The sequence below is a fragment of the Vanellus vanellus genome (genome assembly GCF_965231255.1).
Source record: "Vanellus vanellus genome assembly, chromosome: 7".
Taxonomy (NCBI): Eukaryota; Metazoa; Chordata; class Aves; order Charadriiformes; family Charadriidae; genus Vanellus; species Vanellus vanellus.
In genome coordinates, this window is record NC_138912.1 from 10389085 (window position 1) to 10401706 (window position 12622).

The 12622-nt window shown below is 36.9% G+C and overlaps 1 protein-coding gene across 3 annotated transcripts in view; it reads left to right on the top strand.

The window, feature by feature from the left end:
• The window catches only part of NRAP (nebulin related anchoring protein), a 56299-nt gene that overhangs the window by 6024 nt on the left and 37653 nt on the right, over positions 1-12622 (top strand). For all 3 annotated transcript variants that reach the window (XM_082486254.1, XM_082486255.1, XM_082486256.1), the window contains exons 6-13: positions 253-360; positions 1220-1324; positions 3084-3191; positions 4740-4844; positions 7591-7695; positions 9036-9152; positions 10905-11009; positions 11985-12092. In XM_082486254.1, coding sequence (XP_082342380.1) covers positions 253-360; positions 1220-1324; positions 3084-3191; positions 4740-4844; positions 7591-7695; positions 9036-9152; positions 10905-11009; positions 11985-12092 — 861 coding nt within the window. The remainder of the gene's footprint in view (positions 1-252; positions 361-1219; positions 1325-3083; positions 3192-4739; positions 4845-7590; positions 7696-9035; positions 9153-10904; positions 11010-11984; positions 12093-12622) is intronic.

Below are 12622 nucleotides of genomic sequence, written 5' to 3' on the forward strand. Positions count from 1 at the left end.
TGCCTATGCCCATACAATGGGTTAGTGACTCAGTCAACATAGCCAATTAACAGTGGATAACTGATATGAATGGGGAATGTTTTCTGTTGTATGTAGGAAATATTTCTACATAACAAACTTATAAGGTATAAGTTCTTTAATTTGTTTACTTTTAAATAAAGTGATACATACCTTTCGGTTTAATGTGAGGAATCACATTAAACTACAGTGGGTTCTTCTGTAACAACAAAACAAAAAATCTTCATTTTCTAGTTTCAATATACAGAAGAATATGAGCCACGGAGAGGCAAAGGCAGCTTTCCTGCTATGATCACTCCAGGTTATCAGGTTGCGAAGAGAGCCACCCAACTAAGCAGCAATGTAAGTCACAGTTTTTTTAATGGTATGTTAGACTTCTGAATTTGGAGAATCCTGGGTTTAGGCCATTCACTTTAGACAGTAGGTTCTATGATGGATATTTGTTGTACTGTTAATTCGACAAAGTGAGAAAACTTTAATATGATGCAGGAAACAGGGTTAACAAACTACTTGGCTTGGAAAGACAATCGTGTAGGATAAATGGCAATATCGATATTTCCTGAAAGATGTCACAACTTTTTCTGTAATTTATTACAACGTGAAAGAGATTGTGAATCACTCTAAAATGTTTGTTTAATTCATTACCTTTATTTTCACTTCATGGCTTTATTAATCTTTTTATTTACATCTGATGTTTTTTGCTTTCTTCATTATTTGAAGTTAAATACTGTAATATTGAATAAAAATACTGTAATATTGAATTTAATTCATATACAAGCTACTTTAAATATATGGACAGAAAATTGCTTATTTATAAAAATAAAAATTCAACTGAAAAAGATCAAGTAAAAATAAGTCCTGTAGAAGTGATTTTAAAGTATTGCATTGTGTTCTGCAAACACTGTCTGTATTGTCATTGCAGTATGATCTTAGTGTTTTGGGCCATTAATGACTATTCTCATAATATTTTAATCAAATGCATGGCTCACATAAATCAAGTATGATTTGAAAATTTGATTATATGGGTCCGTTTTGCTTTCTTTCCATAAGGAAATTGGGCCTTAAATATACCGATAGCTTGACTGTACATCAGGGAGTGTCATGACTGCTGTCACTCATTTTCTCTTGAAGCCTTCTGATAGAAAATACTTATTTGCTGCTCATTGTTTGTAATATGTATTTTATATGTTTTCTCCCTCAGGTAGAATATAAGCGGGGACATGAAGAGAGAGTTTCGAATTTCACCTCTGTTGTCGACACTCCAGATATACTTCATGCAAAGGCTGGAGGACAGCTTTCAAGTGATGTAAGTGAAACTGAATAGGTTGACCTTTTTTTGACTCCACAAGTGGCTCTTTGGACATTTATAAGTCACTTAAAAATATGAACATAAAGAAAAGTAAAAAAATAATATTTTAAAGGTAGACTAATTTTACCATTAAGTATTTAATACTTCCAGTTGTAAAGACCATATTCAGTTCTAGGCCATTTTAGGGACTAGCTGGCTGTCAGAACTGAAGGCAGAGAACTAGACTGTTCTATACCCAGCAACTGGGTGCCATGCAAAGTAAAGAAGGAAGCTGCCTAAATCTAATATAAATACAGCAGGCATCTTGCAGACAACTTTAAACAACTGTTATCCATCCTATACGCTGAATGAGACACAGAGGTCCTGCAGAAGATGCAGAATCACAGAATGGTAGGGGTTGAAAGGGACCTTCAGAGATCACCTAGTCCAACCTCCCTGCCAAAGCAGGTTCACCTACAGCAGGTTGGACAGGAATGCACCCAGGCAAGTTTTGAATATCTCCAGAGAAGGAGACTCCACCACCTCTCTGGGCAGCCTGTTCCAGTGCTCTGTCACGCTCAAAGTAAAGGTTTTGCTTGTGTTTAGATGTAATTTCCTGTGTTCTAGTTTGTGCCTGCTGCCCCTTGTCCTGTCACTGGGCACCACTGAAAAAAGTCTGTCCTCATTCTTTTGGCACCTGCCCTTTAGATATTTATAAACATTGATGAGATGCCCCCTTAGTCTTCTCTTCTCCAGGCTAAACAGACCCAGGTCTCTCATCCTTTCCCCAAAAGAGAGATGCTTGATCATCTTTGTAGCCCTCCTCTGGACTCTCTCCAGTAGTTCCCTGTCTTTCTTGAACGAGAGAACCCAGAACTGGACACAGTACTCCAGCTGTGGCCTCACCAGGGCAGAGTAGAGGGGGAGGATAACTTCCTCTGATATGCTGGCCACGCTCTTTTTAATGCACCCAAGGATACCACTGGGCTTCTTGTACACAAGGGCACATTGCTGGTTCATGGTCAACTTGTCCACCAGGACTCCCAGGTCCCTCTCTGCAGAGCTGCTTCCCAGCAGGTCAGCCCCTAACCTGTACTCGTGCATGGGGTTATTCCACCGTAGGTGCAGGACCCCACACTTGCCCTTGTTGAACTTCATTAGATTCCTCTCTACCCAAACCTCTAGCCTCTCCAGGTCTTGCTGAATGGCATCACAGCCTTCTGGTGTGTCAGCCACTCCTCCCCGTTTTGTGTCATCAGCAAACTTGCTGAGGGTACACTCTGTCCCCTCATCCAGGTCATTGATGCATATGTTGAATAAGACTGGTCGCAGTACTGACCGTTGGGGAACACCGCTAGCTACAGGCCTCTGGCTAGACTCTGTGCCAGAGGACCTCTGACCTCTGTCATTCAGCCAGTTGTCAATCCACCTCACTGTCCACTCATCTAACCCACACTTCCTATACTTACATATGAGCATGTTAAGGGAGACAGTGTCAAAAGCCTTGATGAAATCAAGGTAGACAATGTCCACAGCTCTCCCCTCATCAACCCAGCCAGTCATGCCACCATAGAAGGCTATCAGATTGGTCAAGCATGACCTCCCCTTCGTGGATTCATGTGGTTAAAGACTACATTGTAAAGATTTAGACTTCGTGGTTCATCTTCCTTTTGGCAGATGACAGCCACAGAACACTTTGCAATTTTAAGAACTCATTATATGTGTGATCAAGATATGTTTGTTCTAATTGCTTCTGAACTGTCTTGGATTTTTACAGTTGAAATACACAGAAGACTTTGAAGAACGGAAAGGGAAAGGCAGCTTTCCTGCTATGATCACTCCAGCTTATCAAATAGCCAAGAGAGCGAATGAATTAGCCAGTGATGTAAGTGTCCAAAGCAAAGTCTTTTTTTGGGAAGAAAAGATTAAATTCTTGCACAAATTTTGGATGAAAAGTAGAAATTCCATGAGCATTGTGGAGTTGTGCTAGCAGTGTACTTCATACACAGTTTTTCAAATAGTTGTCTTTTGCAGAGACAAAGTTGAGTTTTATGCACAAAGAGGAAATTAGACATTTTATTTGTGAATCAACACTGTGGATTCTTGTGGGCAAAAGCGTGACCTTTACGCAGCCTCCTGTTGCATACAACCAAGAAGGAAGACAATAAGGAGTCAACTGGAGGCCTTTGATTTCATTCTGCCCAACCCAATGAGTTAGAGGGGCTGAACTGCAATTCTGATTTACACTGCCACAATATTTCTGGGTGACCTTGTATCAGGGGAGGGCTGTGTTTGCAGAGCTCTACTTTGCCATGACTTTCCATGCTCCCAGTGGATCCTTGCAGCTCATTCGTCTTTTCCTTCTTTTGTGCTGTTGCAGGATTAGGCTTTTATGAATGCAAGAAACTAGCTTCTTGAATAGCCGTTATATATATAAAGTATATACACACACAGATAAACACATGCATACATTTGACATAGCTATAGATTTATAAATACAGCTTTCTATTCCACTCATTTTAATCTCCTTACTGTTGGTTTGGGGTTTTTTTAACTCCTTGGTGTACTGATCTTTATTGGCTTTTTTTTTTCCTCTCCAAACATAGCAAAGGCACAACACCCCTCTGTTCTTTATAAAGCATTGTAAAAGGACATCAGTATTGCTTCAAAATGTACAGTTAATTGTGTTTTGTCATTGGAGACTGAAATGAAAGCTCTTTTTGTTCAAGATAACATATTATGCTAGCTCAATGGAAGTGAATTTAAAACATTATGAAGAGTCACTGAGGAAAATAAGAAGAGATCTGTAATTTCGAAGGCAAAAGCAACCGACTCTAAAACATTTAAAAGTTTTTTCTTTGCCTTTGATCTGTGGAAAACCCTCCATTTATGTCAGCAAACACACATGGTTATTACAGGGCAGCATCAGGTTATAGGCATTATTTTGACTTCAGCAAAGGTAGCGCTAATCTTGGTCGAAACTTGAAGGTTGATTGCCTAAAATTCCCTTGATCATTGAGGAGATCAGCATCTTTCCAAAACAAGCCCATTTGTTAATGGCATTCAGATGACCCTGTGGTAAAGAAGTGTTCTGTGGTAACCGTGAACTTACATTACAGTCAGTTCTATTTTTTTCACCTGCTGGAGCATCAGGGATTAGCCACTGACAAGCAGGGGGTACTGAACATGCTGAACTAATGGCCTGGGTTGAAATGGCAAGTCCCATGTTCCTAGTGCATTATTAAAATGTACAACACTATTTTTGTTTTTATATCTTCAAGTGGCATATTTGACTTCTGTAGATTGGTGGCAATGGGAATTTTGACAATCTTTTAGTGTCAACATATGCATGTCGTTGATTATTATTTATTATGCAGTATCTGTGTACCAGATTAAACTCATCCAGATGATTCTTTTCCTTTTTTCCTGTTAGGTAAAGTATCATCAAAGATATGAAAAAGAGATCAAGGGAAAAGTAAGCCATACAGCTGGAGCAGATGTTGCTTTTGCAAGAGAAAATGTAGATCAATGCGTCCAGGTATGCAACATCCGAGAGATACCCATGCTGATGTTCATCATTACTATGGCTGATTGCTCAACACTTTAGAAATTGCAGTGAGACCTATTTTCATTTTGCTTTCCTGTATGAGAAAGCAAGGTTTCAAAGGCAAAGATGGTGTGCAATAACACAGTGCTCTGAATGTGTAATATATTTGGCATTGGCACTTACTAGATGAGACTACAATGTGCATGCACTGTCACTGCATGGTCCTTATGGTAGGATCATTCCAAAAAGGTAAGCCTTACCTTGGCAGATTTTATCTGTGTGCATGTATGGACTATACATGTCTATTGTGGTGTTGTTAGGTATCACACTGAAATGTGTTTAATGTGTTTAAACTTTCCCATTCCATGAGAAAGAAAATATAAATTCAGTTAGGAGAAAAAGTGAAAGGGCTGTGAAATGGTAGGGAGGTAGTAGATAGTTAAGCATCTTTTCCCTGCCAGTATTTTTAGAAATCGTAGAAGCTTTGCAGCTCTAAATACGTGTAAGTGGCACTGAAGATCATGCACGATCTCTTAGATTTCAGCTTTTCTACAAAAGTGGTATTGTAAGCTAGACAAGTTGTAGTTCTGCATTTGTGGAACCAAATAGGCTTTCATTCTCTTTTGGACTGTGTCATTCATTTTGCTTTTATTTAATTTTTAAGGGAATGCAATTATTCTTGTGGTCCCCCAAAATGCATCCAAAGTTCTATTCCAATAGAAATAGTACATCTGAATAGAACTGAATTCAGCTAAAGGGAATTTGAAAGAATTTGAATAGTGGTTTTGTATAAACAAAACTGTGTGGTTAGTCTTAGGTTTTTCATCATAGGTTCTCATGAGACCCACATACTTTGGAGAAATGAACAAACAGGTAATATATTGTCCTAAGACATTTGGGAGTTTTATGTTTCTTCACTTCTTCTGTCCAAAGCTATGTCTTGTAATGTGTGAAAAGCAAACCATCCTTGAAGAATATGAGTCTAGAATATGTAGCATTGAAGCCTTCCATTAGTTTCTGTCTTTTGAACTACTGCAAGTTTTAGTAAGAATAAACAAATAAAATTAATTTGGAAAAGCACTAATTGCATTTTCAAGCATTGGAATGCTGCTATCTTTAGAATTAATTTAAGGTTTTTTTCTTTGAAAGTATCTTTGGAACTTCAGTCACAGACTTCAAATTTAATTTGAGCATTAATCTTCACAGATTGTATTCTAATATTTTTATTCAAGTAAAATAGAGCCACTGAAATTAATGAATTTTTCCGAGAGAAGCATGAGTGAGTTAACATGGGTAAAGATTAGATTTTTGACTGTCAAGATCATGAGGGTACATCATACAGATATAGATATATAACATGAGACAATTTAGGGAATCTTACTGTAAAATTCCTGTGTGCTGAACACCTGTTGTTCATGTTTAGAAAAATCTTAGAAGTGGCTAAAATTAATTATCTGGAACTTTGAAAGTACTGTTTTGTAATATGAGCAATATTAGAAATTATGTAAAAACATATTTGAGAAAGTTAGAAGAAAAAGAAAATGGCAAGTTAATCTGAAGAAGTCAGACTCATGAATGGCATTTTAAAAAACTAACTCAGCTGATTAGTCAAGGTTATTTTTTTCTGTGCCTGTTTATAGAATAACAGGCCTGTTTATAAATGCAGTAACTATAATTTAATTGTATTGTTCACAAACTTATGATATGACCTATCTTGTCATGTGACATTGATGGTGCACAAAATTACACACAATGGATTGGTTTGCTTTGAGAAGTCACAAGAGAGATACCCCGGGTATTTATAGTCCTTCCTATCTGTGCTCTCCATGACATTCTTGGCATGCCACACATTCTTTTTCCACTTAAACTGGCTCTTTACTACAAAGAATTTACAAAATATTACAGAGAAGACACATTACACTGTGTCTTACTTGTTTGTATACTTACACTGTTCTCCCTAGATCTTGCCATAGAAAGTTTTATCATAGTCACTGTGTATTACCATTTTTAAAAAAGCTCCAGTATTTTGTTACTAAATTATCAAAAGGCTTTTCAAATTGTAAAACATTTACACATAAACTTATTTATAGACAGATTTAAGAATATTAATTATGCAACAATTATTTTTTTAAATCAAGCAAACGGAATTTTGTGATTTTGTTTCATAAGGAGTTTACCATTTTAATGAAGTAGAAATATCTAGATATTAATGAATATCTCTTCAAAATATATCACTGTACTAGAGAAATATTATTTTTTATCATTTATGATGTGAGAAATGGCCACAGAGAGATCAAGAGACTTCTGTCATGTCACAGAGGAAAGTTGACTGTATGCTAAACTTGGAAAGCTTAAGCAAATCTCATGGCTGCCTGAACTATTAGATTTTTTTATAGCTTTCCAGGGAAAAATATGAGAGAGTGGCTAGCAGATATCATCTCTTTAAGAGCTGAGTTGAAATTAGAAGGATGTATGTTATTGTATACTTTAATGATACCTTGACCACAGCTAATTGCTACCTAAATTTCTCTTGCAAAGCAACACAAGTAATTTTACACGCACAGTTAATTTAATGGGCTATTTTATTCTTACAGTTGGTCATTTTATTCTCTTTTTCATAAAAAAAAAAAAAAGAAGCAATGAACTTTACTACCAACAGGGACTATGGGGCTTTGTGAAATCACCCAAGGCCCCACCTGCTCATATATGATGAGTAAACACTCTGAATTTTCTTCAGGATTATATGGATGAGTATGAAGAACGCAGAGGGAAAGGAAGCTTTCCTGCTATGATCACTCCAGCTTATCAAAATGCCAAGAAAGCAAATGAATTGGCAAGTGATGTAAGTATGAAACCTGAATCAATACAATTCATAAACAATTAAAAGCAGCAGTTTGTCAGAGCAGTGCCTGGGAGGAGAATGCTAAAATTACACTTGAGAAGTAAACAACAATGACATTTCACTGCATTGCTGGGAACAGGATGGCTCAGGGGATTAATAATATCCATTAATAGAAGGGGACACAGCACCAACTTGCATGAGGGAGGAGATGGATGTAGCAACTAATGGGGATCCCTACTGTTAGGTTAACCCTCCTGGCAAATCTGCACCTGTATTATTAATGAAACCTTCAACTGCCTTAATCATCCTGTGGACTACTGTGGTATTCCCAGTAGTGAATAAATGGAGGATGAATGAGCTGAACTGGTTTTGAAATTTTGATGCATCACGCCTCTAGCACAAAGTAAGTCATATGGAGGAAAAGACACCATAGAGTACAACATTGTCACTTCACAAGACTGAGCTTATTTCTAGGCTGGGGATTTTTAGTTTTGGGTGGTAAGCTAAAGAATTGGCAAAAAAAGGTGGCGATCTTCAAGGTCCCTTTCAACTCTAAATATTCTATGATTCTATATCAAGCTGCTTCATAGCTTTAAAGTCTGAGAAATTTGTTATTTTTTATATTATGAATCTGATTTTTAAAGCAGTATCATACGATGAAGAATATAAGCATCTCCTTGTATGTAAGATATATTGAAATATATTCCCAACAGGACTTTTTTCTGGACAAAGTTTGGCAAAAGGCCAATATAAGTATTATTTCTTTTCACTCATCCTAGCTCAATTTAAGTCAATAACTTGATGTCAAAACTAAATAAACATATAAAAATATTTCAACATTGATTTGGTAGAGAAATATAATTGTCTTAAAATGTTATAAGTGCAAAAGGATATAGCTGTCTCAAAAAGCTGTTTTATACAAAAGGAAAAAGTTCACAGAGCACTTGATGACTATCTTTAATTCTTTGACTAGAAGTCTAAAGTTAAAATACTGAGAATTAACTTCAGTAATAGAAGAGCACACGAACTCCAACCGGTCACTAGCCAAGAATCTGCTAGTTATCTGTTCAAGCTATGAACAACCAGTGCTGTTCAATCCATGAAAAAAAATGAATTTAAAAAAATGCTGTCTAGTGAAGTGGCTTGGCAGAGATTATGGCTGTGATTTTATATATGGTTTATTTCAGGAGGGAACAACTTGCAGTGTTTCAACTTAGCAAGTTCTACTTGCTTATCAAAGCAAGAATAGGAAAAATCTTAACCCTACTCATGAAGCCAGTTTAAATAGCAATGGTGAAAATGTAGACATCTATTTTGTAATTTTCCATACTTCTTTTCAGATAAAATACAAGAAAGATCTTTCCAAGATGAAAGGTGCAGCTCACTTTCACTCCCTAACAGCTGAAGACAACTTAGTCCTTAAACGAGCCCAAAGTGTTAACAAGCTTGTCAGTGAGGTAAGGGGTTGAATTGATCTGTTAACAAGTTTGAGAGCAGCTCATACAAACATTTGTGTATGATGGGTAAGGACGATAAATATAAAAAGCTGTTGTTCTTATTGCCCTGTATGTAACAAAAATGTTCTGTGTGTAGCACAGTAACTGAAGAAAAAGGTGCAAGAACTTCAGGTGCTGTTATCTGACAGTTCCAATGATCTGTATGAAAGTATGGGAAATTAACCCTAGAAGAGGAATTCTAATTCTGGCCACATGGAGAACAGAATTCTAAAAAGAAACCCCTGAATTGTGCTGTTAATGTGCTGTGAAGTTATAATTATAAATGCTTTAGGATGACTTGAGTATGTGCATTAGTGTTTCAAAGAAGGTTCTACTGATAATTAAAATATAACACCAACAGAGCTAAAATTTGTACCAGTCTGTTAATGCAGGTTTCTGTTTTCTTCCATCATGTGAAAGACTGTGAGTTACTGATAATGCATTCTTCTTCTGCTTGGCAAGGGAAGATTGCTAGGGAATTCTCAGTAGATTTTGAATTATTAATTTATTTATAGTGTCATATCAGCTATAAAGCTATTAATAAATGTGAATTTCTAGAGGTTCCCCGTGGCAGTTTAAAATCTTATACTCTTGAGATGTCAAAGTATAAAACCTTCAATAATGAAAAAACCCTGGAAGTAGGACTGGAAGGGGCCTCCTGGGCCAATGATTTCTGGCTCCTGCTGTTTCGGCACAGTATCATATAATCCTCCTCTTCTAGCCTACATTTATTCCTGTCCACTTCATTACTGTTGTGTTTTGTGCCAACACTGCCCTTTAGTTTAAAAAGTTCTTCTCCCTCCATGATTACCTGAGATGTTTACAAACGGGTATAATTTTCTTCTCGCTGCCTTTGTTTTTCTAAGCAAGCCAAATTCTTCTCATCTCTCACAGTCTTTCACTGCAGCTATTACAGGCGGAGTGCATGTTCCTTAAACAGGAATGAATGTAAGAGTACATAAGTTCTTGATGAGGTCTTGCTGGAACCTGGTACATAACAAATGCACTTCCCAGTGCCAGCTTGAAAGTTTCCTCTTGCTTCTGTCTTGGGCTGCATTTGCCTTTTTCATGGCTGTGTTACTTTGGCATCTCACCATCTTTCTGTGGTCAGCCTACATATGAACAGTTTTCTCTTTCTTAGACCTTCCAGGTGATGGGCTCTTAGAGCCAAAATACTAATGACTACTGCCTATGTATATTAACGTCTGCCTTGCTGAGTTTAGTCCCATTTCTATTACCCCTTTTAATATCGCCCCCAACATTCCTACTTCAGAGCAAAGGAACTGAAGGAAAATATTAAACCAATTCTGTATTTAAACTTACTCTGTAGCCTTCTGCTGGTAAACCTCCTCCTGTTCAATCCTCCCTGTTGAAAAACATCCATTGCTTTTTCTGCTTTCATTTGCTACGCACTCACCTTAAAATGCCATGGTAGATTCTTGTTTTTTGTTAATAGTTTTCCCCATGGCACTGTCTCGTACACTTTGCTGAGGTCCAAATGGATGAAATTGTTTGCATTTCTTTTGCCTGTAAAATGAGAACTGAGTATATGAAAATCATCTTCATATTAATTTTCATTATATGCCATCTGATGAAAGCCATGTATCAAAATCTCTGAACAGTGGGTCTAGCTAATAAAAAGTCTGTGGGGCAACTTGACAGAGAAGGTTAATGTTGTACCATATCTTTTCCTTGTGCAATTTTACCGCTAAGGTGGAGTATAAGAAGGATCTGGGAAACAACAGAGGCTACAGCATGAACTACTGTGATACTCCGCAATTCAAGAATGTGAGCAAGATCTCAAAATTCACCAGTGATGTAAGTTTTCAGTACATCATCTGTGGCTTCCTTAAGCTGGTAGCTGCTGGAGTCCCAAGCCGTCTGTGTGTGTGTCAGATAAGCATGTGGTGGGAATTTGATTATAACTGATTTTAACCCATGTCTGTACAGCACCTGCTGTAGTCTGTCCTGATGGATAACTGAGGCTCATTTTATATAGGATTATGAAAAGAACTACTATGATGTATGAAACAGAGGGTATTTACAATGGACTGCTATTCCACACAAGTATCTGTCACTTGTTACAGTTACCTATAATAATTATTACTTATTTCATTTCATATATCCCTTTCCTGACTGGAAAGGTAGGCAGAAGATACTTTACCGGAGTTAATATCAGAAAGGAACGTGTTTACTGTGTGAAAGTAATCAATGTTAATAATTATACTGCTTGTATCTCATGATACTGAAGTATAATTTTGCTTTATACTGCTTGCTATCATTCTCTGAAATCCAGGAGAAGTAAATCTTTTGCCATACAGATGAGATAGTAGAGTGGTTAGTTTATCTTGTTGTCGAATTTTCTACTCTGGGCTCGGTAAAAGCTGCACCAAAACAGTCCAGTTTTGGTAGATGATTATGTGGTCATTTGTTAATTTACAAATGACCGTTACATTATGTTATGTTAATAACGCTTCCCTGCAACTTTGTTCTAATATTTATTTCTGAAGAAATAATATGCAGCAATAGAATGCGGAGGTATCTCCTTTATGTGGCATCCAGGTGATCTGAAGAATATGAAAATGACGTCTTTTAAAACAGGAAACTCACACAGAGTTTCAGTTTTCCTTTTTTTTAAGCACCAAGGTTGCTGTGGACTCATGAATTTCTGTAGTGGTGCAACACTAGTAGACCACAACTGTAATAATTTGTCTCACTGCCGTAACATATGGAAACTCAAAGAAAAACTAAATATATTTTCTCAGAGTATTTTTGCTTTTTGTTTTTGTACAGCTTAAATACAAAGAGACCTACCAGAACCAGATGAAAGGTCATTATATAGGTATTGGCATGGATAAGCGAATGCTACATGCCATGAAAGTTGGCAGCCTGGCAAGCAATGTAAGTCTTTTTTAATCACCCTTGTATGATTGTTTCTTTCTTGTTTGTAAGTTTCTCCAGAATTAAGTTAATAGAAAACTTTAGATCGTATTGTACTGGGGATCTGAAGGATAGATATATTGAGAAGAGGGGAAATTCTGGAAACCCTTTTATACTGATTTATAGCTCACTGTGTGGAAGAAGTTAAAATAAGCAAATTCAGTGATCTGGCAACATACTGAGCTCCTTCAGTTTTCTTTGACATCAGTAGGATGCTGGAGGTTTCTTGCCACCACCCCCAGGGTCAGACCTTTGCTGAAAAAACAGTCTTTAATGAAGATTTTTGGATTCCAATTTAATTTACTGGGTTAGTCAAGAAGCTATTTTGTTACATACCATTCCTTCAAGTACATTATTTACAAATCTGTAAGAAGCTTGAGAACTAAGCAGAAAGATAAAAGAGATGTGTCATAGGTGGAAGTTAAGTTAATGCTCCCACTGTTGGCATTGGATTAATTGAGGAGCTGAAAAAGAATCAATTAGTGGCTAAA